The 26,068-nt window shown below is 32.9% G+C and overlaps 1 protein-coding gene across 2 annotated transcripts in view; it reads right to left on the bottom strand.

The window, feature by feature from the left end:
- Positions 1-26,068, bottom strand: part of LOC140449827 (uncharacterized) — a 126,038-nt gene that overhangs the window by 45,494 nt on the left and 54,476 nt on the right. For both annotated transcript variants that reach the window (XM_072543185.1, XM_072543186.1), the window contains exons 2-3: positions 16,855-17,040; positions 3,873-4,055 (exon numbers count right to left, since the gene is read on the bottom strand). In XM_072543185.1, the coding sequence (XP_072399286.1) occupies positions 3,873-4,055; positions 16,855-17,040 (369 nt within the window). The remainder of the gene's footprint in view (positions 1-3,872; positions 4,056-16,854; positions 17,041-26,068) is intronic.

Here is a 26,068-nt window from a genome sequence, read left to right as displayed (position 1 = left end):
AAATACTAGACAAGGGTTATTTGATATTAAGAGATATCTGCGAAACCGAATATTAAAGTGTATTCAAGTAAATGGTGGCCCTTTCAAACATTTTCTTCAATTTTTTTTGTTTTTTTCTACTTTAACCACTTTTTTTGTTATACATTTAGAAGAAAATTCTTTGTTGTAAAACTAAAATTAATTTGACTTTTTAGTGGCAAATAACTCTTTAACTGATCGAATTACATAAATCAAAGAAGAATAACTTTTTTTGTAGAATTTAACGGTTTTTTATATTTTTCAATTATTTTAGCCATCTTCTTCTTATTGTGCCATCTTATAATAAAGGTTGGCGATTACTTCTTTAAACGCTTCTCTGTCTTTTGCAACGTGAAATGTCTGTTTAACACTGAGGTTAGTCCAATCTCTGATATTCCTCAGTCAAGATTTCTTTTTTCTTCCCAAGCTTTTTCTTCCCTCTACTCTTCCTTGTATGATGACGTGCAGAAGAGAGTATTTATCGTTTCGAAGTATGTGGCCCAGATGTAAAGTGTAATACTTCCTTTAATCCTCTTTGTGATGTTTTGTGTCATTGAGTGAATCAGAAATCAAAACGACAGAAGATTAGAAATAGAGGTTAAAGTGTATAGGTTATGGTGCTGAGGCATATGATAGAAATTTGCAATGTCTAAGAGTTTGGGAATTTTAATATACAATCCGACACCAGATACAACGATTTAGCCATAGTTCATACGAAAAAATATCCTTTAATTTGTTAAATACTACCAAGTGTAACTAGTGCCCTCTATTAGCAATGCGAATTTAGAGTCTAAATTGGCAATCATCAATCCAAAAAACGTGAAATTGTTTATTTTTAAATAGAAATCATGAAAACATACAAAATCAATGCGAAAATTAAAATCCATATTTAAACTTTATACATCCGGTATCTCGGAAACTAGCAATATTTGTCTAAGACATGTTTGGCAGAATCATGATATTTTGAGGTCTAGAATCTACAACAGAGATTGGAAATTCTCATTAAATCACACTGTATATATTTAATTGTGAACAAAATTTTGAAGTTCGACACAAAAAGAACCCACATAGTGTTTGACTATATAAATACAGTTGTATATCCGGTTTACTTTTTCAATATGCAGGTGGAGCAAAATATGTTTATTTTTTAGTATATAATTATGATAAGGTGCTAAGATAGAGTACTATGCACCCTACTTTGTTGAATTTATTGTTTTAGATAAGACTATCTCAGAATAATAATTTATATTTATAGTACAAGATCCCACTGCAGGATCACTACGTTCATAAGGTAGTTCATCAAACTAACATATTTACATACATTTAAAATTAGGAGAATACATTGATAATAAAAAAAAAGTGGTTAGTCTTTGTATGTGGGTATATTTTATTTTATAAAAACCCTTAAAAGGGCAACATTACAAGCACGAACGTTTTCGGAACAACTGTTCCATCATCAGGTTAAAATACAGGTTAATATGCCTGAGCCACCAAAATATTTGGGTAAAAACCCTTTAAAATGAAAAATGTTACCAAATATTGTACATGATGTTTATAATATTATAAGATGTTTAATATTTTAATTAGATTTTACTTCAGGTAACATACACCCATGCTTAAGTGAGTTCCAGTGTCCGGAGAGTAAACCTCTTCAAACGGACTACGGTTGCCAACCAGGGGAACCAACCAGAAAGAAGGGAATGTAGAACATCCACAATGTGTTGTTTGTCACAAAGTATTGGCGGCTGAAAGTATGCTTCCTAATAAACTAAAACGGCATTTGGACCAACAACTCACAGTCATTTACAAGGTAAGCCAAGAGACTTTTTTGTAAGAAAATTGCGAGAGCTAAAACATCAGACCACGGATTTGGTTTCGAGAACAGCAATTCCTACCAAAGCATTGCTTGCCTCTTACATGGTAGCTTACCGTGTTGCAAAATGTAAAAAACCACACACGATCTCTGAGGATCTAATCTTACCCGCAGCGGTTGATACGGTAACAGTGATGATTGGAGAATCGGCAGCTAAACAAATAAAAAATGTACCTCGTTTAAACAATACGGTTAGTATTGTTTAAAAGAGGTACATTTTAGACACAAAAATAAGTCTTTGAAGGGAAACAATACTCATACCTATCCTGCAATTGGCAGATAAAATTACTGGGTTTCAGAAGAAGTTGCTCTTATGGAAGAGAAAATTAAAAGATCAAGAAATTGACTGTTTCCCTGCTTTACAAGGTATTCTACAAGAAAAATCGATAGAAATCCTTGATCCCCCTTTAAAAAATATGTTTACACAACACATGTTATCATTGAGCAAACACTTTGAGAAATATTTTCCCGAAGATATGGAGCAATATAACTGGGTCAGAAACCCTTTCCAGTCATCCACGCTATCGACACTTTCAACAGAGCAAGAAGAACAACTGACAGAATTGTCCTGTACAGCCTAAAGCTTCAATACGACAAGGACAAACTGTTTGAATTTTGGAGCTCACTTTCTCATGAATATCATGCCATCAGCACTGCTGCATTAAAGGTTTTATTACCATTTGCGACGTCGTACTTGTGCGAAACAGGCTTTTCTGCAGTTGCTGTAATTACAAACAAGTATAGGTCAAACATAAACTTGGAAAAAGAAATGAGAGTCGGAATTTCCAAACTGGAGTCCTGGCTTCATAAGCGGTGATCAAAAAAGCAAGCACATCCCTCACATTAACCAGCCAGTTACATAAATAGATATCCCTTTTCATGTTTGTGCCTATATTTTGACTTCGTTCTTAATTTCTAATTAAAAATATAAATTTTTAAACAGCCACTATAAACTGTTACAAGGCTAGTACTAAAATTGGTAAGTTTATTGGGGGTTGGATTGAGGGGGCGTCGCAAAAAAATAGAAAAGTCTCAAGGGCGTCACAGTACGAATAAGTTTGGGAAGCCCTGATAGAGACTATATGCCAAGAAAACTGGAGGACGAATATACCAAGTGGAGCTTTATAATTAATATACAAAAAACCGAGTATTTAGTTACTGAAGAAAAATCAGAAAGCCTACAAACTTAAATGTGAACTATAAAATCAACTGAAACCATCAAATACTTGGGAGTGAGTAAATAACATCAAAAGCAGTGAGTACTAAAAACGAAGAAATACATTTTAGAATTCGCGAAGCAAGATCAGTCACCACTAGACAGCTACATGAACTATTGTGGAATAATAAAATGACAGAAGAAAATAAAAAAAGAATTTATAAAACAATAATAGAAAGTATTGGATTGTACGGCGCCGAACTTTAGGAAATCAATCAAAAATTAAGGTAATGGAAATGGACTACTGGAGACGATGTGGCCGGTATACTAGACTTAATAGTATGAGGAACGTAGACATTAGGAGAGAAATGGAAATTAACCTAGACATAATAGATACTAACGAAGCCAAAAGACTAAACTGGTATGGACACCTGCAGAGAATGCCTGAAAATAGATGGCCAAAAAAAATATAGAAAAATGGACTCTGCTCACTAGAATAAAAACAAGATAGACCAAGACTGTCATGGAGAGAAGATGTCGAAGATGCAATGACCGCCAGATATTTAAAAACTGAAGATTGCTTCGACAGAAAACGCTAGTAATTAGGGTGCAACAAACGGCACCAGCTGTAGAAGATACAGTAAAATGTGTGTTTTATTTAACTTGTTATAAATTTGTTTTAGAGTATTTTATTTTCTTTAAATTTGTACACTAAGGAAATCAGATAATTGTCAAAGGAGTTAGGTTATATTTTGAATTAGTTAATAGATATTTTAAGTTTTTCTCCAATCTTTAATGCTTTTTATAATTTGATAGGTTACTTACTATATATAACCATCTGTCTTGTATCGTATGCTTCGTTGGACTCACTGCTGACTTTACAAGTATAATTCCCTGTCAATTCTCTTCCAATATGTTTTATTCGAAAGCCTCGGTACTCAGTATCGCTATCATTTGTTACTTTATATTCTACATCCAGCTTGTCTCGAAGCGAATTCATTCCATAACCTAATAGAAAACAAAATTATTACAAAAAATTATTACTGTGTAAAACAGTTAATATATGTATAATTTTACATTCATTGAAAAAATTAAGAATATTTTTATAAATAGTTTTGTTTGTTTGTATAATTTATTAACTAAAAATAATAAATGTTTACATTTTATAAAAAACAAAAATTTATTAAAAAAATACTAAAGTAAGTACCTACAAGTGAGTTTTATAAATATATGTTAAAAATAAAAATGTCAATACTAAAAACCGTACATAATAAACGTATTTACAATCGTATATATAATACGTATATTAATTAATCTAGGAGCTCCAAATAAAAAACAACTATATAAACACCCAATGAAAGATTAGAGAAGCCAATAGTCATTATTATTATTAACTAAGAAAAGATCCACAACCCTCCTCTTGGACAAAGACTAGAACCGGGCGACGGCTGTTAAGGAGAAGATGTCCACCTGGAAAGTGTACATTAAAGAACTTTTCGGAAAGTAGCTTTAGAACAATCTAATAATGGTCAAGTCACAGGTCTGGACGAAATACCAGCCGAACTTATGAAGGTGATGGGTGAATTGAGCACAAAGAAGTTAACGCCATCTACGATTCAGGTAACATTTCAGAGGGCTGTCTGTTGTCAACATTTATAGCACTGCCAAGGAAACTATCTGAGTAAACTTATGAGGAGTTCCAGACCATCAGTCTTATGGATCATGCACTTAAGTTTTTTTTAAATCATACATACGAGAATTTACAAAAAATGCAGAGAAAATGTCGGAGAAATGCAATTTGGATTTGATAATTAGACGGATACACGAGAAGAACTTTTTATTTTACAAGCTCTTCTCCATAGATGACGTGACGTTAGCTGTGACGTCTACGTTTGCTTTATTACTACGCCAAAGCGTTTGACCGCTGTCAATACCAGAAGATGATCGTCACCCTATAAAGAGTAGACCAGAAGTAACTAAGGGCTGTGTACTTTCGCTGACTATTTTTAATATATACTCTAAAGAAATTTTCATCCCTCACGAACCTAGACATAAGAATCTTATTTAACGGGGAATACATTAACAATCTTCGCTACATTAGGAAAACCAAATTTATGATTAGTAGCTGTGCAAATTTAGATATTGGAGCGGTAATGGCAGTGAATGAATAGATTGAGAGCATCAACAGATTCGTCTACCAAATAGATACGGAACTATCTTAAACTCACAATGGGACCACGCTGAACAAATTAGGTCCAGAATAAAAATTGCACGGTCCACATTTACCAAGATGAGATCCTTACTACGCTGCAGTGACTTGAGTAGAGACCAAAATACGGATGGTAAGGTCCTACGTTCTTTCGATGCTACTATACACAGTGGAAGTGAGAAAGAGAAAGAAGAAAGAAAATGTGCGTAACTTGGTGAAATAACGTAAGCTTGAGTACTTGGGCCACGCAATGCACAACGAAGAAATATATTGAATTCTAGACTAGATAAAGTACTGAGAAAGAAGAAAATATTAATTTAAAGTATATAGCTTCTATCCCATCAGAAGCTCCGGAGAACAGAACGCATTTTGATTAATTCTTCCTTCAAGCATATCATTCAGATATTGGATTACATTTAGATGCGGGGGTTGCGCTAACTATGGAAATCCATACATTTTCTCGATAATTTCGAAAATGATATCAAGGCCCTACTCAGTTGGAAGAGATCGATTCTGCTGTCCACCCTTATTCCCTTTAATTTTTTTTTTTTTTCATTTTTCATCACTAGGTGAGGAATTTGTAAACTAGCGCCGGTGTTCCTTCTCTATTATCGACAGCGCCTTTCTCACATAGTTGTGGATTTTTCTTCACCACTATTCAACCGTCACCATATCTTTCTCCGACTCAAATACTCTATCTAGCTTATTCCTTTCTCTTATTCATTTGACACACTCCAAAAGGGTATGTGACACAGTCTCTGAAGGAGAATTCGGTCTTTTTGAACCTGTAAAAGTAGCTACAGAAGCTCCCGTATCCTGTAAACATCAGCCTCAAATAGTAGTCTAAGCACCTATGTCCGTAGTTCAGCTCAGTAGATTTGGTATCTATGACTTTGTCAACTGTGCTACATCCCTCGTTGCATCCCACTTATCCCGATACTTTACAATGGATGTGGCCCTCTCCCCACTTTTGACGTTCTTCGTTTGTATCTCCCAATTTCTCCGTTGAAACATTAAGGGGACACTGCCAGTGATCACCCACATGCATCAGATATAGTCCTGTAAGCACTTACTACCCGCAGCAGACTAGTTCTGTCCGCGCGGACCACGAACCTATTGTACGTCCGTGTTTCCACTGCTGCACGCCAGTACCGTATGGAGGATGATAGACTGCATCGAACATTACTTTTCCCAGCGCAGCCGTTCTTTCCGCCGCTTTAAGGGTTACCTTCCAGACGTGTTTCCATAACTCCTATTCGTATGTAAGACTACCCCCAAGTACTTCACGAACTTTTTAGGAGTGGCACTGCACACCCGCACAATTAACCACTATTCCGTCTCTCTTTTTGGGCCTTTAAGGACTACTGCTTCAGTCTTCTGCAAGCCAGACTCAAACCATGGTGATTTATCCAGTCCTAAATCAGGACTTCGCTCTGATATTATCGTCGTCCAACACCTGCACATATATGAAGCTTATTGGTTGTGATATATTCATATATATATATATATATATATATATTGATACGATTAGGGTTTATAGAAAATAATTTATAAGTTATATACTACATAATATTAGATATTTGGTTGTTTTAAATAAGTTATATACTAGAGAATTTAATAAAAATATATTTATGTGAGGGTATTTTTAATAAATTAGCATATAATTAAGTGTAAAAAGTTGTATTTTAGTAATTATAATGTGGTAGATAGATTTAAGTGAGCCATGTGCCTAGGCAACCAAAAATACTCTCGAAATTTGACAGATATTTATACTCTGAAGTGACATTTTAGGAAATAAATACGAATATAAGTGGGGTTATAATATATTGTTTGGAATGTGTATTTTATTAAATTAGAATGTTAAGTTACTAATTTAATTATATATTCTGATCTGAAAAGCCTAAATGTAAACAAAATTATTAATAGAAAAGAATGGAATTCTCTGGATCTCCGGAGATGGCCATGTTTGCGAAATGGTTTGTTCCAGAAAATTCAGACATGTATTAAATAGATCTAAATAGAACATGATATCTTACGAGATGGTTCTAGAAATCCAAAACATATAAATACCCGTGATTTGGATTCAAGATGGCAGTTTTTAACAGTTTTATCATGAAAGTTAGTTAGAAGATAGATACATTTACTTAGTGAAGTCAATTGTTCAGAAGTTTTTAGAAGTTTTTAATCAGAAGGCAGTTTTTGAAAGTTTTTAGTCAGAAAAGTTTTAGATAGTGCAGTCAGAAGAGTTTTAAGAAGTTTTTAGGTCAGTTTTTGAAAGTTTTTAGTCAGAAAAGTTTTAGATAGTGCAGTCAGAAGAGTTTTAAGAAGTTTTTAGGTCAGTTTTGGAAGTTTTTAGTCAGAAGTCAAGCAGTTTATTATGAAAGTTAGTTGGAGTCAGTGAATCAAGTACAAATAGTCAAAATGTTTAATATAGTGAGTTAAATGAAGATTAAAAATTATGCATATAATTTAATGCACATTTATAATTATACACAAATAATTATTGAAGATAAAAAAAGGTATATTGGAAGAAATTAAATTATATTATGGTTGGAGATTAGTATAAATCAACTTATAATAATTGGATATTGGTATATTGAAAAGAAGAATAAATATAAATGCTGTTTGCTGGTTTGGTTGGTAGTGTATAGATGCTGGTGAAGAAAAATATATCTTAAATTGGTAGAAGCTGATAATTGAAAAAAGTAATTTCACAAAAAACAAGGAGAACTGAAGTACGAAGACATTCAGTGGTGATTAGAATCTATATACTTAGTGGAAAATAGTTCATTTAGGCATTCAGTGAAAGAAAGGTACAAAATTTTGTTAATATAATTTAGTTAGTGTCATAACAATTTCAATTTTGAAGATAGTTTGTTTAAATTTTAGATTGTCTATAGAATTTAATTAGTTTTATAAGAATATCAGTTTAAAGATAGTTTATTTTAAATTTACATTGACTAGGTTAGATATATATGTGTGTTTCATAATAGTTATAATAAAGATAATTTAAAAAAGTACTTACAAGCTAATTCTTTGAGAACCGCGATAAAAACCCTATATATTATATTATTAAAAATACTCATTGCTCATCATTCAAACAAAAAAACACATCATAACAAATTTGGCACCCAACGCGGTGGCTCTCTATTTAAAAGAATTAGTTTGGGAAGATAAGTGCTCTCATATAATTAAATTAATTATCAGTAGAAAGAAAAAATTATAGATTTTATTTTTAATTATATTTGAACAAGTAAAGTCTCAAAATGTCTCAAGGAAAGAAAGGTACAAGAAGCAAAAAGAATGAAGAAGATGTGGAAGTAGAAACACAACCTATACAAGAGGAGAGTTTAGTTCAAGCTCCACAAGATACTGCAGAAATGAATCCAGAAAGAGAGGAAAATGTCAATATGGCAGCTTTGATGTCATTATTGATGCAGATGAACAAGACAATGGAAGAGAATACGAAAAAAATAGAACACAAAATGGAACAGAATTCACAAGAAGTCAAAGAAGACATGAAAAAAATGGAACAGAAAATGGAAGAGAATTCAAAAGAAATCAAAGAAGACATAAAAAAATTGGAAGAGAATTCAAAAGAAGTCAAAGAAGACATGAAAAAAATGGAACAGAAATTGGAAGAGAATTATAGAAAATTAGAAAAGAAAATAGAAGATAATAATAATAAAATTGTAAAACAAATGGATAAAAAACTTGAAGCTGCAGAGAAAAAAGTAGCAAATGAAATAAAAAGTATACGGAATGACTACAAGAAAAGGATAGACAATGAGAGGACAGAAGTAAAGAGGATTATTCAAGATAATAAGATAGATATAGAACAGAAAATAGAGTTACAGAAATGTAACTTAGAAGTAAAAATTAACGAAGACAGGAGAAACACAGAAGAAAAATTAGACGATATACAACAAAATATCCAAATAAATTGTAATCAAATAAGAAATGTGGAACAGAGAATAGATGATATTTCACAAATGAGAGACATAGGGAGACCTTACTTAAATTTAACAAATGAGACTGGGATTAAATTCTCTGGTAATAAAAAAAATTTGCATCCTAGAGTATACATAAATAGTTTAAAACATAAATTAAGATTTGTGAATAATATTAATGATATTAAAGATTATATTAGAATGACATTAAATGACAATGCAGCAACTTGGTTTGCTAGTATTGAGAATGATTTAGATAATTTTCAAACATTTGAAAATAAATTTTTAAATTATTATTGGGGTGAATTAGAGCAAGCCAAGTTTAGAGAAATTTTATATTTTGGAAAGTATAATCAAAATTTAAAATCAAATATGGTAGATTATGCATTGAAATTGATAACAGTTGCAAAATATTTAGAACCACCACTTAGAGAGGATGAAACAGTCTTAAATGTATCTAGACATTTTGATGCTGATGTTGTGCAAACCGTAACTGTACAAAATATTCAAACAATTGATAGTTTTATTAATTTTATTCAAAGAATACAAAGAGGCAATATGACAAGTAATAATAACAACAGAAAAAACAATAATAACTTTCAATATAATAAAAATGATAATCAACAATATAGGCAATCATATAATAGATATGGTAATAATTTACAAAATTTTAATAATAATAACAGTAATTATAATAGACAACATTTTAATAACAGTACTAATAATAATAGACAAGATTTTAATAATAGAAGAAATACAGAGCGACCTAACTATAACAGACAGGTAAATTGCGTTCGAAGGAATAGAAGCTGCGAAGACAGGGAACAAAATAGTACAAGGCAGGAAAATGTGAGTAGAAGTCATAGTAGGGAAAGACATAGGACATCAGATCCAAGTGGTCAGATACAATCTGACAATTCTAATAATCAAAATTTTGTGCAGTAAACTTTCTGAATTACAAGTTAGGCCATTGCTATTATGAAAAACCTTCTGAATTTATTTCTTTAGATGAAGAGAAAATTATTGAATCTATTAATTTAATTTATATAAATGCTTTGGCCAAAAATAAAATGATTAAAATTATGATAGATACTGGTTCAGAAAGTACATTAGTCTCGGAGAATTTTATTTTTAATACATTAAAACTATCAGATATAATAAAGATTCCAAAAATTAAAATTATTGGTGCAAATAATAAGAAGTTGGGTGAAATTGATAAACTAGCCAATTTTAAAATTAATATTCTTAATAAAGAAATTAATATGCAAGGATTTATTGTCAAGGATTTATGTGTTGATATATTAATGGGAAATGATGAATTGGAAAAGAAGAAAGTAAAGATAGATTTTGAAGAAAAAATGGTAACTTTGGAAGGGCAAATAATTAAATTTATGCAGAAAGATGAGGTAGAAGAAGGAATAAGAGTTGATAGGATATTATTAAAAGAAAATAATGATGTTTATGAAGAAGAAATGTATTTTGATGATAGGGAAATGTCCCAGAAGAATGTAAAGAATAATTATTGTAGTGAATATTTAAGGAATGGAAATTTTAAGCAGATGGATGCCTACGAGGCGGAGTGCGTAAAATTGGAAGCAAGGAATAATGAGTACATAATGAAGAATAATTTTATTTGTAAAGAAGAAGATATAATGAAAGTTTTAAATTGCCCTGAAGAATATAAATCAATAGTCATTTCCATATTGCAGCAACACAGGGGACTTGTCAATAAAGAAAATAGAATTGCACAAAATTATATCCATAGTATAAAAGTTAAAGAAGAAAAAGATTTTAAAACAAAATCATACCCAATACCATATAAATACAGAGAAGAAGTAAACAAAACAATTAATAATATGTTAGAAGATGGGATCATTGAGAAGGCAGACACACATTTTATTAACCCCATAGTAGTAGTACGAAAAAGATCAGGTGAAATCAGGTTATGTTTGGATGCAAGGAATATTAACAAGATTACTGAAAAGCAATTTGAAGCACCAATGAGTATAGATGGAATATTAGGAAGAATTACAGGAATGTCATTTTTCACTAAAATCGATTTACAGCATAGTTTCTGGTTAATACCTCTAGAAAGAAAAAGTAGACAGTATACAGGATTTCAGATAGATGGAGTAGTATATCAATTCAAAGTAGTACCATTTGGACTTCAATCATCTTGCAGTGCTCTATGTAGATGTCTTCATGATATTTTGGATCAATATGAACATTTTGTAATTCACTACATTGATGATATATTAATTTTTTCTAAAACGGCTGAAGATCATGAGAAACACCTAAAAATTATAATAAATAGATTAGACAAAGTTGGACTAAAAATAAATCAAGAAAAATGTACATTTTTTCAAAAAGAAGTCATATATCTAGGTTATAAACTTAACACTAAGGGAATCGAAATGGATCCAGAACGGACACAAGTCATTCAGGAATATAAAACACCACACAATTTAAGAACTTTAAGAGGATTTATTGGAATAATTAATTATTATAAAAGGATGATACCAGATCTAAGTATAAAAGAAATTCCATTACTTGAACTACTGAGAAAAGGTGTAAAATGGAGATGGGATCAGAGAAGAGAACTAGCATTCCAAGAAATTAAAAACATTTTTCTGTCAAATTTGAAAATATACTATCCTGACTATACACAGCCATTCATACTAAGAACAGATGCATCAATAGAGAGATTATCAGGGGTATTATTACAAATACATGATGGGGTCGAATACCCAATACAATTCATTTCAAGAATCACAAAGCCACATGAAAAGGGTTACTCAGTTTCAGAATTAGAACTAGCAAGTATAATACACTGTGTCACAAAATTAAGATTTTATTTGTTGGGTAATGAATTTACAATAGAAACAGATCACCAAGCTTTAACGTCTATATTAAATAACAAATATGGAAACAGTAGAATACATCGGTGGAGTCTAATACTTAGTGAATACTGCTTTGAAATCAAATACATTTCTGGAAAATCCAATATAGTGGCAGATGCTTTATCAAGGTTAGAAAATACACCACAAAAAGGGCAGCGCACAATAAAAATTGGATTAAATCAATTAGTAGAAAGTACAGGATTATATTCTAAAGAAGAAATTATAAGAGATCAGATCAATTTGAGTGAAAAACAAAAAGTCCTTAGGAAAGATGGAGTATATTATAAAATAATAAATGGCATAGAAGTATATGTAATAACTAGAACTTTAGCAAAGAAAATATTGAAAAATTTACATAACGATTATATGCATATTGGTTCAAGAAAGCTATGGATGCTATTTAGGGACAATTATTTTGCAAAGAATGACATAAGTATAGCAAAGGAAATTACTAACCAATGCCCAATATGTCAACTAAACAAAGAAAAAAATGTAAAAAAAAAACTTACTGATAGATCCATTTCATAGATAGATGGTAGATTTCTTTGTTGTGAATAAATTTGACATCATACTTGTTGAATTTTGTACATATGGAAATTGTTTGGTACCCTAAAAATCATAATTTGGGGTTAGATACAGAATTGATTGTGTAAATGTCTTTATAAAAAGTGTAAAACTTACCAATTCATATGGATAAAAGCCTATTGAATGGAAATAATTCCTAGATTTTGTCTATAAATAAACAGAACACAATATAGATTATATTTTTAATTAAGGTTATATTTTATCCTCTGGTATAATATCCATTGCTTCATTTGACATGACAGTTTGACCATAGAATAGCCGAACTGTGCTCCGTTGTTCTCTGTTTTGGCATAGACAGCGAACAGGGATGTATTTAACACATTTTAAATAAAAAAAAAATTGAATTATTAAATTTAATAAGGTATGAGAAAATTAATATTTAAAAAAATAATAAGTAAATTATTTATTTTAAATATTATTTTGGGGTATTGATACGATTAGGGTTTATAGAAAATAATTTATAAGTTATATACTACATAATATTAGATATTTGGTTGTTTTAAATAAGTTATATACTAGAGAATTTAATAAAAATATATTTATGTGAGGGTATTTTTAATAAATTAGCATATAATTAAGTGTAAAAAGTTGTATTTTAGTAATTATAATGTGGTAGATAGATTTAAGTGAGCCATGTGCCTAGGCAACCAAAAATACTCTCGAAATTTGACAGATATTTATACTCTGAAGTGACATTTTAGGAAATAAATACGAATATAAGTGGGGTTATAATATATTGTTTGGAATGTGTATTTTATTAAATTAGAATGTTAAGTTACTAATTTAATTATATATTCTGATCTGAAAAGCCTAAATGTAAACAAAATTATTAATAGAAAAGAATGGAATTCTCTGGATCTCCGGAGATGGCCATGTTTGCGAAATGGTTTGTTCCAGAAAATTCAGACATGTATTAAATAGATCTAAATAGAACATGATATCTTACGAGATGGTTCTAGAAATCCAAAACATATAAATACCCGTGATTTGGATTCAAGATGGCAGTTTTTAACAGTTTTATCATGAAAGTTAGTTAGAAGATAGATACATTTACTTAGTGAAGTCAATTGTTCAGAAGTTTTTAGAAGTTTTTAATCAGAAGGCAGTTTTTGAAAGTTTTTAGTCAGAAAAGTTTTAGATAGTGCAGTCAGAAGAGTTTTAAGAAGTTTTTAGGTCAGTTTTTGAAAGTTTTTAGTCAGAAAAGTTTTAGATAGTGCAGTCAGAAGAGTTTTAAGAAGTTTTTAGGTCAGTTTTGGAAGTTTTTAGTCAGAAGTCAAGCAGTTTATTATGAAAGTTAGTTGGAGTCAGTGAATCAAGTACAAATAGTCAAAATGTTTAATATAGTGAGTTAAATGAAGATTAAAAATTATGCATATAATTTAATGCACATTTATAATTATACACAAATAATTATTGAAGATAAAAAAAGGTATATTGGAAGAAATTAAATTATATTATGGTTGGAGATTAGTATAAATCAACTTATAATAATTGGATATTGGTATATTGAAAAGAAGAATAAATATAAATGCTGTTTGCTGGTTTGGTTGGTAGTGTATAGATGCTGGTGAAGAAAAATATATCTTAAATTGGTAGAAGCTGATAATTGAAAAAAGTAATTTCACAAAAAACAAGGAGAACTGAAGTACGAAGACATTCAGTGGTGATTAGAATCTATATACTTAGTGGAAAATAGTTCATTTAGGCATTCAGTGAAAGAAAGGTACAAAATTTTGTTAATATAATTTAGTTAGTGTCATAACAATTTCAATTTTGAAGATAGTTTGTTTAAATTTTAGATTGTCTATAGAATTTAATTAGTTTTATAAGAATATCAGTTTAAAGATAGTTTATTTTAAATTTACATTGACTAGGTTAGATATATATGTGTGTTTCATAATAGTTATAATAAAGATAATTTAAAAAAGTACTTACAAGCTAATTCTTTGAGAACCGCGATAAAAACCCTATATATTATATTATTAAAAATACTCATTGCTCATCATTCAAACAAAAAAACACATCATAACAATATATATATATACGTTGGAATTATTAGTCGAAATTATAATTATTGGTCGAAATATGTATATATATATATATATATATATATATATATATATATATATATATATATATATATATATATATATATATATATATATATATATATATATATATATATATATATATATATATATATATATATATATATATATATATATATATATATATATATATATATATATATATATACAAAGACGGTTGCGTTTCAATTTAAATTTGAGTGTCTTACCACTCCCTAACACGTGTTTCTGGGTCTACCCGTCATCAGAGAGAGTTTGTTTGTAAGAAGACTCAAACTAAATCAAAAACGCACCGACTACTCTGGCAATTATAGGAAAAAATAATTACCAGAGTATGCTACTAGAGACCTCTAGTGAGGAAATAGGTATTATTACCCATGTAAATAGGTAAATTGTTGATGCATAGTGGAATATAAATATTCCCAGCATCGCTCTGAATGGCTTGATTAAGCTTGGGTATACAGTCTACTTTAATTGTCATCGACACATTTAACTTCATCTCTCCTCACTAGAGGTCTCTAGTAGCGTTTTTATTTATAATTGCCATCTAGCGGTTAAAACTAAAAATCGACCTTGAAATATAATTGCGGCCCGGCAAAGTACAGGGTATTGCTTGGCAGAACTTTCATTTGTACAAAAAGGCCGTTATCATCGACTTCTGTCATTTTGGGAGACTACCATACGATCGGCTTTTTCAGTTTGCTATTAGCCAACTTGAAGAAGGACTACAGTTCTATTTGTAAGCCCCACTGCACATGTTCTTGAGCCCACCTTAATCTGAGTCTACAATTTCCATGACATAACATGGAAACCCTCAGTTCTATGCATCTAGTCTAAAATTAAATGATGTTGTTACATGACAAAGCAGAGTATTTTGAAGACATCTACAAAAAATAACTATATAGTTTGAAATGAAATCGACACCAGATTAGTTTTTGAAGTAAAAATAATATATAGAATAGAATAAAAGTTGTATATTTTCCTCTCCGTTAATTTCTTAATAAAATCGTCACTGCCATTTTATAGTTTTTTGTTAACTAATAAAAATAAATAGATTAAGCAGTTGTGCCAAAAATATAATTTATATAACCAACTAAATTTATTTTTATTAGTTTTATGATATTTCAAAAATATCCTTACAGATTTCCAATGTGTGTAGATATATTTCCAGTGTGTGATATAGATAGAATCGGCTCGAAGCTTTCGAAATGTGGTGTTATCGGCGCATCTTACGTATATCCTGGGTTGACAGAGTTACTAATGTGGAGGTCCTGCGTAGAATGGGGAAAGAATGTGAAATTCTCATGATCGTCAAAACTAAAAAGTTGGAATATCTAGGACACGTAATGAGAAGTCAAGAACGTTACAGCCTTCTCCAGCTGATTCTCCAGGGGAAGGTAAATGGTAAGAGAGGACCGGAAAGAAGACGCATTTCCTGGCTTCAAAATTTACGAAAGTGGTATAACACGACTACCACTGAACTGTTCCGCGCCAATAAACAAAGTAAAGATAGCCGTGATGATCGCCAACATCCGGAACGGATAGGCACTTTAAGAAGAAGAAGAGTAGATATATTAGTAAGTATATTAGTATTATTAAAACCTGGAACATATCCACCTTAACTTAGAGAAAATGGAAGAAAAACTGGATATACTTTAAAGCGAAGGAAGATTGGCAATCAATAAACTTTAATTAAATACGGCACGATAAATGGTCAAGGAAACAAAAAAATCAGAATAAAACTATTTCACCTCCTCTCCAGCCAAATTCGGCATTTTAGGCAATAGCTCACTGATTGGGGCATTCTACAATCACAACAATACACAAAAAATGAGATGAAGGAAAAATGAACATAAAGGAGGAAACTCTAGGCATAAAGGGATAGAGGACTAAAGCACCTCATAATAGGATAATACGCAAAAGCGTAAGTCATAATCTGAATAGATTGAACGATGACGATAATGATGAGGACATTTGGAGCTAAACATACGCCACCTAGTAAAGGTCGCAAAGAAAAACTAGTGTCTACGGATTATAGATTACTTATATTTCACATTTATTATAAAGAACTATTACCTGTTGTGTTATATCCTGGAAGCCATTGGTAAACTTGTTCAACATCACCATTAAAGAACCATTTAACTTCTATATCAGATTCATTCACCGCTTCGTAATTGCAGTCAAAGTCTGCATGGTCCACAGTGCTGTTCATCGAAATCGATTGGGGAACTGTCATGTCCTTTATCACAATTGTGGAATAGGCTGAAAAATATAATAAATATAATAAAGAAGCAGATATTTTAATATTATTGTGTTTAAAATAATTATCAACATCAATGTAGCAAATATCACAGGCAAGATCTAATAAAATCTCACATGAAATGTAGAAACATACAAGACCAACGATCAAAAATTAGACAAGAAAAAGGAAATAAGGAAAGGAAGGAAGGAATAAAGGAAATGTTCGAAAAAATTCGGAAATTTTTATTACCGAAGCACAGGATAAAATTCTTATTCTGTGACCGAAGTATCCCCTCAGCAAAAACATATCCAGGCGCAGATGTCTTCTCGGTTGATAATCTATTAGTTGCAAATATGAACATATGAAAAAAATGAGACCCAAAAAAGATAAAAAATTACTGAAAGAAAATAATATCCAAGAAAAAGTAAAAACAATCAAATATAATAATTGTTTGCCTTTAACAAGTTCGTAATGAACTATACAGAACACCCTACGTTAATTTAAAATTCCCAGCTAAAACTATTAGCTCCCGTGCCAAAACAAAACAGGCTATTGGCAGAACGCGTTTCGCGGGAAATTTTGTCGATGCCGCAAGTTGCGTCAATATGATTGGTTGAGCAGCTTAACCCCCCAAAAGACTAGAGTCCTTAAGCGGCAAATCCCAAATTCGTCACTCGTTTTGTGGCGGTAAAAGCAACAGGTCGTTTGTGGTGCATTATGAAAATGTAAGTACTGCCATTTTGCATAAATCGTTCTAAATTTTATTTTAAATCATTTTATTACCTTTCGCATCTTTCTTTTAAACCATTTTATCACGTTTCTTATCTCTAACTTAATTAATTGTATCGTTTCTATTTAAATCAATTTGGTTCCAAAAAAGAAATTCTTTTTAGGATTCACACGGGATACCGACGTCCACATTACGAGTCCCAGAGCCACTGGGTAATAAAGGTATGAAATGGGTAATATAAAGTTAATTATAATTTCTGAAAAGACATAAGTAGTACCAACACATGGTTGGATTATTTTTAGATTCGTTGCTGGACGTTAAAGTAAACATATTCATTAATAAGTTTTCTTGCTGTAGAGATTTCTCCAGCGGACTACGCTTTCGATTTTGGGTGTGTCCCCAAGTATTTCTAGCCATGTGGACTTCTCTAGCGGCTCCTAATTTAGATTTATTAAGTATATTTTAATTAAGGATTAATATTAACTATTCTATCAATTAACTAAAAAACTACAGAAATACCACCTCCAAAATCTTTAATGAAAAGGGGGGTTAAGTGATACCTTATTTTAAAGTTCGTTTAAAGATATTTCCTAAATGAAAATTCCAATGAAATGTAATTTCCTAAAGTAAAAGTAAATGTAACAAAAATAAAAATACCTTACTAAAGTAAATATTCGAAATGTCCATTATTTTGTTAACTCATCGCTAACATTTCGAAAAACTTCAGTCTGAAGTTCCTCACACGCAGCTGTTGTTATTTTCTTTTAATCTTCCAAATCTCGAGAATGTGGTTTATAGACAATTAACTTTAGATATCCCCACGGGAAGAAATCTAAAGGTGATATATCGGGTGATCGTGGTGGCCATTCTATAACTCCTCTTTGACCAATCCATCTACCAGGAAATCTATCATTTAGCCACTGTCTAATTGAAAGAAAGTAATGTGGTCAAGCTCCATCTTGTTGAAAGTAAATCAGTTATTGCAAAATCATGTTACCAGCCGCATCAATTTGATTTTCCAAAGTAGCTGTTATTAACGGATCTATTTCTTCAAACAGACTTAAGTAGAGCTCACCAGTTAGATTTTCCACAATTAATAAAGCTCCAATAATGGATTCCCTAGTATTTGAACTTCATCAATAAACGTGATTGTTTCGCACAATTCAATCCTTTTGTCGAAATCATCATAAAAAAGCTGTTGAAGAATTTGCATTTTATGCGGGTAAAATTTATGTAACTTTAGTGCTTGTCTTACAGTTTCATGAGTCATTGCTATTTGACGTCCCACATCACGAACTGCTGTGGAGGGGTCTGCAGTAAAGGTGCCTGAAACTTCTATTTGTGTTGCTTCATCCAAAACACGGCGATTATTTCTTTTTTTATTATTAGCATTCCAAGGTTATGTATTCTGAACTCTATACTTAATATTTTTACGGTTTTACTTGAATTGACACACTGTATATTTTTTGTATTGTTAATTAGGTTTCGCAATAGATCCTCTAAAAATTCGGGTGGTGCCTAAGACTTACCACTTCTATCTTAAAATCCCTTTATTTTGAAAATATAATAATTACATATGTTATTTTCTTATCAATACCTTTTCTAAAGAACCAGATATCCCTTCCGAACTGAGCCACCGGAGATATGTTTCTTATTTGTGTGCGCCTATAGGGTGATCCCCTTTTAATATTCCTTTAGTGCTACAAGATCTTAATAAGAGTTTTGAAGAAAATAATTGTACACCCCACTAGGGACATAGAAGAACAATGGAATGAAATGAAGACGTCTATTGTCATATTTTCGCATAAAATTATAAAATCAAAAAACAAGAATGGATGACAGACAAAATATTGCAAATGATGAAAGAACAAAAAAATTAAAAGGTAGAACACCATCTTTGGAAGAAGAAGCAGAAAAACTATTTCAAAAATTAGTTAATGCATAAATACATGATTAGATTAGATTAGATTAAGAGAGGTGGCCTTTCGGCCTATTCCACTGCGACCTTTTCAGATCTATTGTGGTCCTCTAGTCCTAGATAACATTCTCTAGCCTGACCCTTTTTATAAAGTCTAGTAGCTTCGAGACTGTACCTTCCATGTAGCTATTTGCCGGTGGATTTTCTTCTCCTAATGCAAAGAACCGCACATTTGCCAGACTGTCACACTGACATAAAATGTGCTCTACTGTTTCTTCTTCGAGGTGACAGAATCTGCACAGGTCATCATCTGATAATCCCATCAGCTTCAAGTGCCTATTCAGCTTACAGTGCCCTGTTAGAAGACCTACTATGGTCTTGACTGTTTTCCTGTCTCTGCTTATTAGGTCTGTAGTAAATTTTGGCAAATGTTCTCTAATAAACTGTTTCGCCTGTCTTTGTCCTGGTGAATCCCTCCACCGTTCCAGAGATTTGTGAGCTATCCACTTCCTTGTAGCCGTTCTTGTTACTGATTTTGCAACTCCGCAGAAGGGTTCCGGTCCAATCAATGGCAATGATGAGCCTTGTTTGGCCATTTCATCTGCTTTTTCATTGCCCTTATGACCATCGTGCCCCGGTACCCAGGCTACCGTAACCTTGCTACGGTCTCCTAGTTTATTTAGGGCACACACGCAATCCCATACTAGCTTAGAATTGACCTCTACAGAATTGAGTGCCTTAAGCGCTGCCTGACTATCTGTGAAGATGGCAACTGAACAGAACGTTCTTTCCTGCCTTTCTATTTCTTCCACGCAGTGATGGATTGCAGTTATTTCCGCCTGGAAAACTGTCACATCCTTAGATAGACTTACCGGGAAATCTATCCCTTGATTTGTCCCTACTATGCCGGCTCCCGCACCCTCTGATATTTTTGAGCCATCCGTGTACCAGGTAGCAGCAGCTTGTATTGGTACACCTTTATTCCAGTCTTCCCTGCCTGGTATCTTAATTGTGAACTTATTGTTAAAGCTATATCTCGTAACTGTTGCATCGATAGGTTTCCCCATCACAATATCGGCTTTTAGCTCCTCGATTAGCTTTCTGTTGTCAGTACCATGCATCTAGCTTATATGTCGCTGACTATGGATTAATCTGTGCATCACGGATCTGGCTTCGCCCTGTATAATAAAGATATGAAGTGGTGGTAGATTCAACAGGACTTCCAGCGATGCAGTAGGAGTTGTTTTTAAGGCCCCCGTAATACACTTTGTGTATTAAGGCGGGTACACATATGCGAGCAGAACTGTTCGCGAACCGTTTGTGAACGCTATATTCGTTAATTTGTACGACGGGACGAACCGCTAGCGAGCTGTTGCTCGTCAGGAACCACAGCATGTCGGTTCTTGGGACGAACACAAAGAATGTTCGCAGAACTATAAATTGTGTCTATAAATTGTTTCTGCCAAGTGTGCGATGATATCAGTCTGTTAAACAAAATTGCTGAACGAGCGCGGCTTATCTAAGTAGCGAGAGAAATTAATAACAGATAATGTAAACAAAATACCGAAATGTTTAGAATAACGAAGTAAATTAATTCTTGGTTTGTTATTAGATAGTTAGGGTATTGGATAGCCTGAACATAAACATATTTTCGACGAACTCTTCGCGAACAGCTCACGAGCAGTTCGCAAACAGTTCGGCTCGCATATGTGTACCCACCATTACCTATCAGCATTATTGCTCCCACTTGCTGCGTCTTTGTCCACCACGTCACCGAGCCCGAACCGAGAAATACATGATAATAAAGGAGATACTATTGAGAAACTTATACATTGAATGTATTCAATTTTCAAAAAGAAATTTTTGTTTTATTGCTCTATCTCAAAACTTAAATAGCAACTTCTGGTATTAAGTAAAATAAACACAACCAGTCTTCCTATTTTATTGCATTCTGATGTGTAATGATGTCATAGAAAAAATGTGTTACAGGAGTAAATCCTTCGATTACAAAAATAGAACGCATGGTCACCTTTAATCTAAAATTTGGATTTCTGCCACAAAATACCACTAACTTGTTTTATGTTTTTTGTTATGAAATTAATGCAACGTTGTTTTGCTGTACTGACTGTAATGTTGTTTAGGATGTAATAACTTTTGAGAGATTAAAAAACAATAATTAGAATGTATCTGAAGACTGATCATAAAAAATGGGCTTTGAGCCAAAGAGCTGGTTTCTACTTATTTGGTTTTCAGCTATTCAGTTGTTTTTTAATAACAAAACCCAATACATATATGGATATTTGTGCACCCTATCTATACTACTAGATTCAAGTTATCGTGATTAAATATTTCTATGACAAAAATAGATGAGATATACAAAGCTCTTTTCCATTGGAAAAAAATAATTACAACAAACTATGGCGCACAACATAACTGGAAGGATAGACCGGAGACACACTTGTGTGCCCTGAAGTCCCTGTAGCTGTCCCGCGAAATTTTACCGTCTTTTTTACTAGTATTTAGGTACTTTTTTAATTCACACTTTTTTTGTAAAAGTGATAATCACTTTTACCGACTATTTTTCATCGAATAAAACTTCTGTTCCCTTTAACAAAATAAAATCTTCGACCAATTTCAATCAGGCTTCAGACCAAATCGAAGCACCATGGACATCGAAAGCGTTTTTAACTCTATACCGATTTCTGTGATACTAAACAAACTAAACCAGAACAAGCTATCTGGTAATATATATTCGTTTATAAAAAAATTTCTCACAGAGCGATCCTTTACTATTAGTAATTACTAATGGCAAAACTTCCTCACAACACACAACCACAAACGGTGTCCCACAAGGGTCTGTCCTAAGCAGCACACTATTTCTCCTTAGTATTAACAATTTTAGTTCATTCATAAACGACCCTGTAAAATACGGAATATATGCTGACGACATAATATTATTCGGTCATGGAAAGGTCACATCCAGCACAAATACTTTACTACAAAACACGCTAAGTAAAATAAACAACTGGGCCAGTCAATCCGGCCTTAACTTCTCTCCATCCAAATCCAAAGGTATTCATTTTACCAGAAGACAAAACACGCAATCTCCAACCATTACTCTGAATGGAAATTTTCTCCAAGTAGTAGATCAAATAAAGCTTCTTGGAATTATTTTCGATAAAAAACTTTCCTGGAGACCACACATTCGAGAACTTAAGGGTAGCTGCCTTCAAAGACTGAATCTTCTTAAATCACTAGCTCATTATAGTTGGGGAGCCGATGAGGAAACACTACTAAAAATATATCGAGCTCTTATTCGCTCCAAACTTGATTATGGTAGTGTTCTCTACATGTCATCAAGTAAATCATTACTACGTTCACTAAATGTAGTCCCAAATACTTCCCTTCGACTCTGTTTAGGTACATTCCGATCCAGTCTGGTGGAAAGCGTTCATGTAGAATGTTTCGAACTTTCGCCTCATCTAAGACGACAACAACTTCTACTGGTCTATTTCGCTAGAATTTCAACAAATCCCACAAGAAACCTCATTGTAAATAGACAACTACCAGTTACTAATAATCCTAGAATGGTACCGTCCACTATACAGATGTTAATTCCTTATTTAGATATCAATATATTGTCGACCAGCCCTTTCACGGTCCCTCAAACTCCTCCATGGATATGTAAACTTCCAAATTTCAATATCGAATTATCCAAATATAATAAGAATGAAATATCGCCTTCTTTTTTCATACAAAGATTCTATGAAATACTACATCAATACAACTTCGTTAAGATCCTTTACTCAGACGCATCTAAGACTGAAGAAGGTGTTGGCTGTGCTGTTACAACGACTACAACCACCGTCAACTTGTTTCGACTCTCCAGCAATTGCAGTATTTATACTGCTGAACTATATGGAATATTACAAGTGGTAAAAACTCCACTCAACGATGATAAAACTATAGCAATATGTACAGACTCTTTGTCCTCCATGCAGTCCATAAGAAACGTACATTCTATCCACCCAATAGTTCAAGAAATCCAGAGTATATGTAATCGCCTTCAAACTAATGGAATTACAGTAACAATATTGTGGGTTCCATCACACGTTGGTATTCCAGGTAACGAAAAAGCCGATCAAGCAGCAAAACAAGCATGTTCTCTTAACGTAACAACAGACATTCAAACATCATCAGATTTAAAAAGAATAATCAAACATAAAATAATGGACCTTTGGAATGATCATTGGAAAAGAAGCAATACCAAGTTAAGCGTTCTACAACCAAACATTTTCTACCATCAGCTCCCACCAATGAAAAGAAAGGACAAATCTATCATTCGAAGATTGAGAATAGGGCACACACGCCTCACACATGGACACATAATGAATTCCAGTAATCAGATTTTGTGCCAATACTGCAACACCACGACTTCCGTAACACATGTACTTCTTCACTGTCAACACTACCTAGCGGCCAGAAGAAAATACAATCTTGGTAACAATCTAAAAGACATACTTATCTCAAACAGCAGCAACTATGAAAATGTATTAAACTTTTTAAAAAACACAAAGTTATATAATTAAATTTAAAACAAAATGTATTATAAAAAATGTATTGTAACTAATTTGTACCCAATGTAAAGTATTAACCATGTAAACATGAATGTAAATTGTACCTGTGTCAATGACCATTAGCTGTCGAGACACATATTTTCGAAATAAAAAAAACTTCTGTTCTGCCCTTGTCTGTTGTTTCAATAGTTCAACACTCGACCAACAGAATGCGTAGCAGCAGTATCGTATGCAGACGTTCAACATATTACCGCTTGTGGCGATAGCGTTTGAAAACACTCACATCTAGAGATGAACATCGTTGGAAAAACATCGATGGTTCTCTCTCTCTCTCTCTCTCTCTCTCTCTCTCTCTCTCTCTCTCTCTCTCTCTCTCTCTCTCTCTCTCTCTCTCTCTCTCTCTCTCTCTCTCTCTCTCTCTCTCTCTCTCTCTTGTCGTTTCCTCATTGCTGAGGATCGTGATTTCCTACAATGCGGGCTGTCAATTCTCTCCATCTCTTGCGATTTTGGGCTGCTCTCATGGACTCGGAAAACGTCTCTCCAGTGGCTTTCTGTACTTGATCTGACCATCGGATAGGTGAGCGTCCTCTGCCTCTACGTCCTTCTACGTTTCCGCACACAATTAGTCTTTCTAAGTTGTCATTGTCTCTTCTCGCAATGTGGCCAAAAAACTTTAAAACATTTGCAAGACACTGAGAGGAGAGTCTGGTCTGAATGTTTAGCTCTTCGAGAATCGACTGATTGGATCTGTGCTCCGTCCACGAGACGCGTAGCATTCGTCTCCAGCACCACATTTCGAATGGTTACCATCGATTAAACATCGGAACCGTACCATCGATGGCAATACAATATCGAGCCTAAACATCGATGTTTTCCAACACCATTGTTGACCTTGAACTCGATACAACAGACAACAGAATTAAAATTATGTCAAAATATTATTATTTTTACAATGTCAAAATTTCTTTATTAAAATTCCTTTAGTTATAAATTTCTCTAATAGAGGGTTATGATCGCAGGTTAGGCAACTTTTGTTGGACACTGTCACTGTTGATCGTAAAACCAACGATGCTCATCTCTACTCACATCCCAGACAGACAGTCGTTTTCAAACGTCAAACTATCAAGCCCCGTATGATTGAATTTCTTTCCACGTTGTAGTCAGAGTTAGGCTACTGCTCTCTTTTAAAATGGATCGATTTCTAATTAGGAGAGAATTAATTAGTGCTAGTACGAGTACCAGTTCAAGTGAACGCATTAAACATCTGACTGATGATGAAAACATTTCGGAGTGTATACCTGCGAAACGTAAACGGATTGTCAATAGTGATTGTGTAAAGGGAATTGTTCGTCAGTACCATGAAAACTATTAGCCTTCGGTTTCACGTCATCTGGTGGTGAACAGCGTAAACCTCGATGCTTGATATGTGGCGAACAGCTGTCCAAGGGAAAGAAATAACAGATAGGGAAATGAGAACGGCCATAAAAGCAATCAAAAATAAGAAAGCACCGGGACCTGGAGGCATCTCACCTGAACTTATAAAATACGGATCAAAAAAATTACACCGGATGATACAATGGATATTTCAGAAAGCCATAAATGGAGAACAGCTCCCAAAGGAATGGACGGCGGCATATATGACATCTATATTTAAGAAAGGAGATAGAAAACGATGCGAAAACTACAGAGGAATAAGCGTAATATCATCAATAGGAAGATTATATGGGAAGATACTGCGAGAAAAGATAGAGCAAGCGATAAAAGGCAAAATCGGGGAGGATCAGGCAGGCTTCACGGCAGGAAGATCATGCATAGACCACATA

Source organism: Diabrotica undecimpunctata, chromosome 9, assembly GCF_040954645.1.
Source record: "Diabrotica undecimpunctata isolate CICGRU chromosome 9, icDiaUnde3, whole genome shotgun sequence".
Lineage (NCBI taxonomy): Eukaryota > Metazoa > Arthropoda > Insecta > Coleoptera > Chrysomelidae > Diabrotica > Diabrotica undecimpunctata.
The sequence above is the reverse complement of the archived record's forward strand: the minus strand, read 5'-3'. Positions and strand labels throughout refer to the sequence as shown.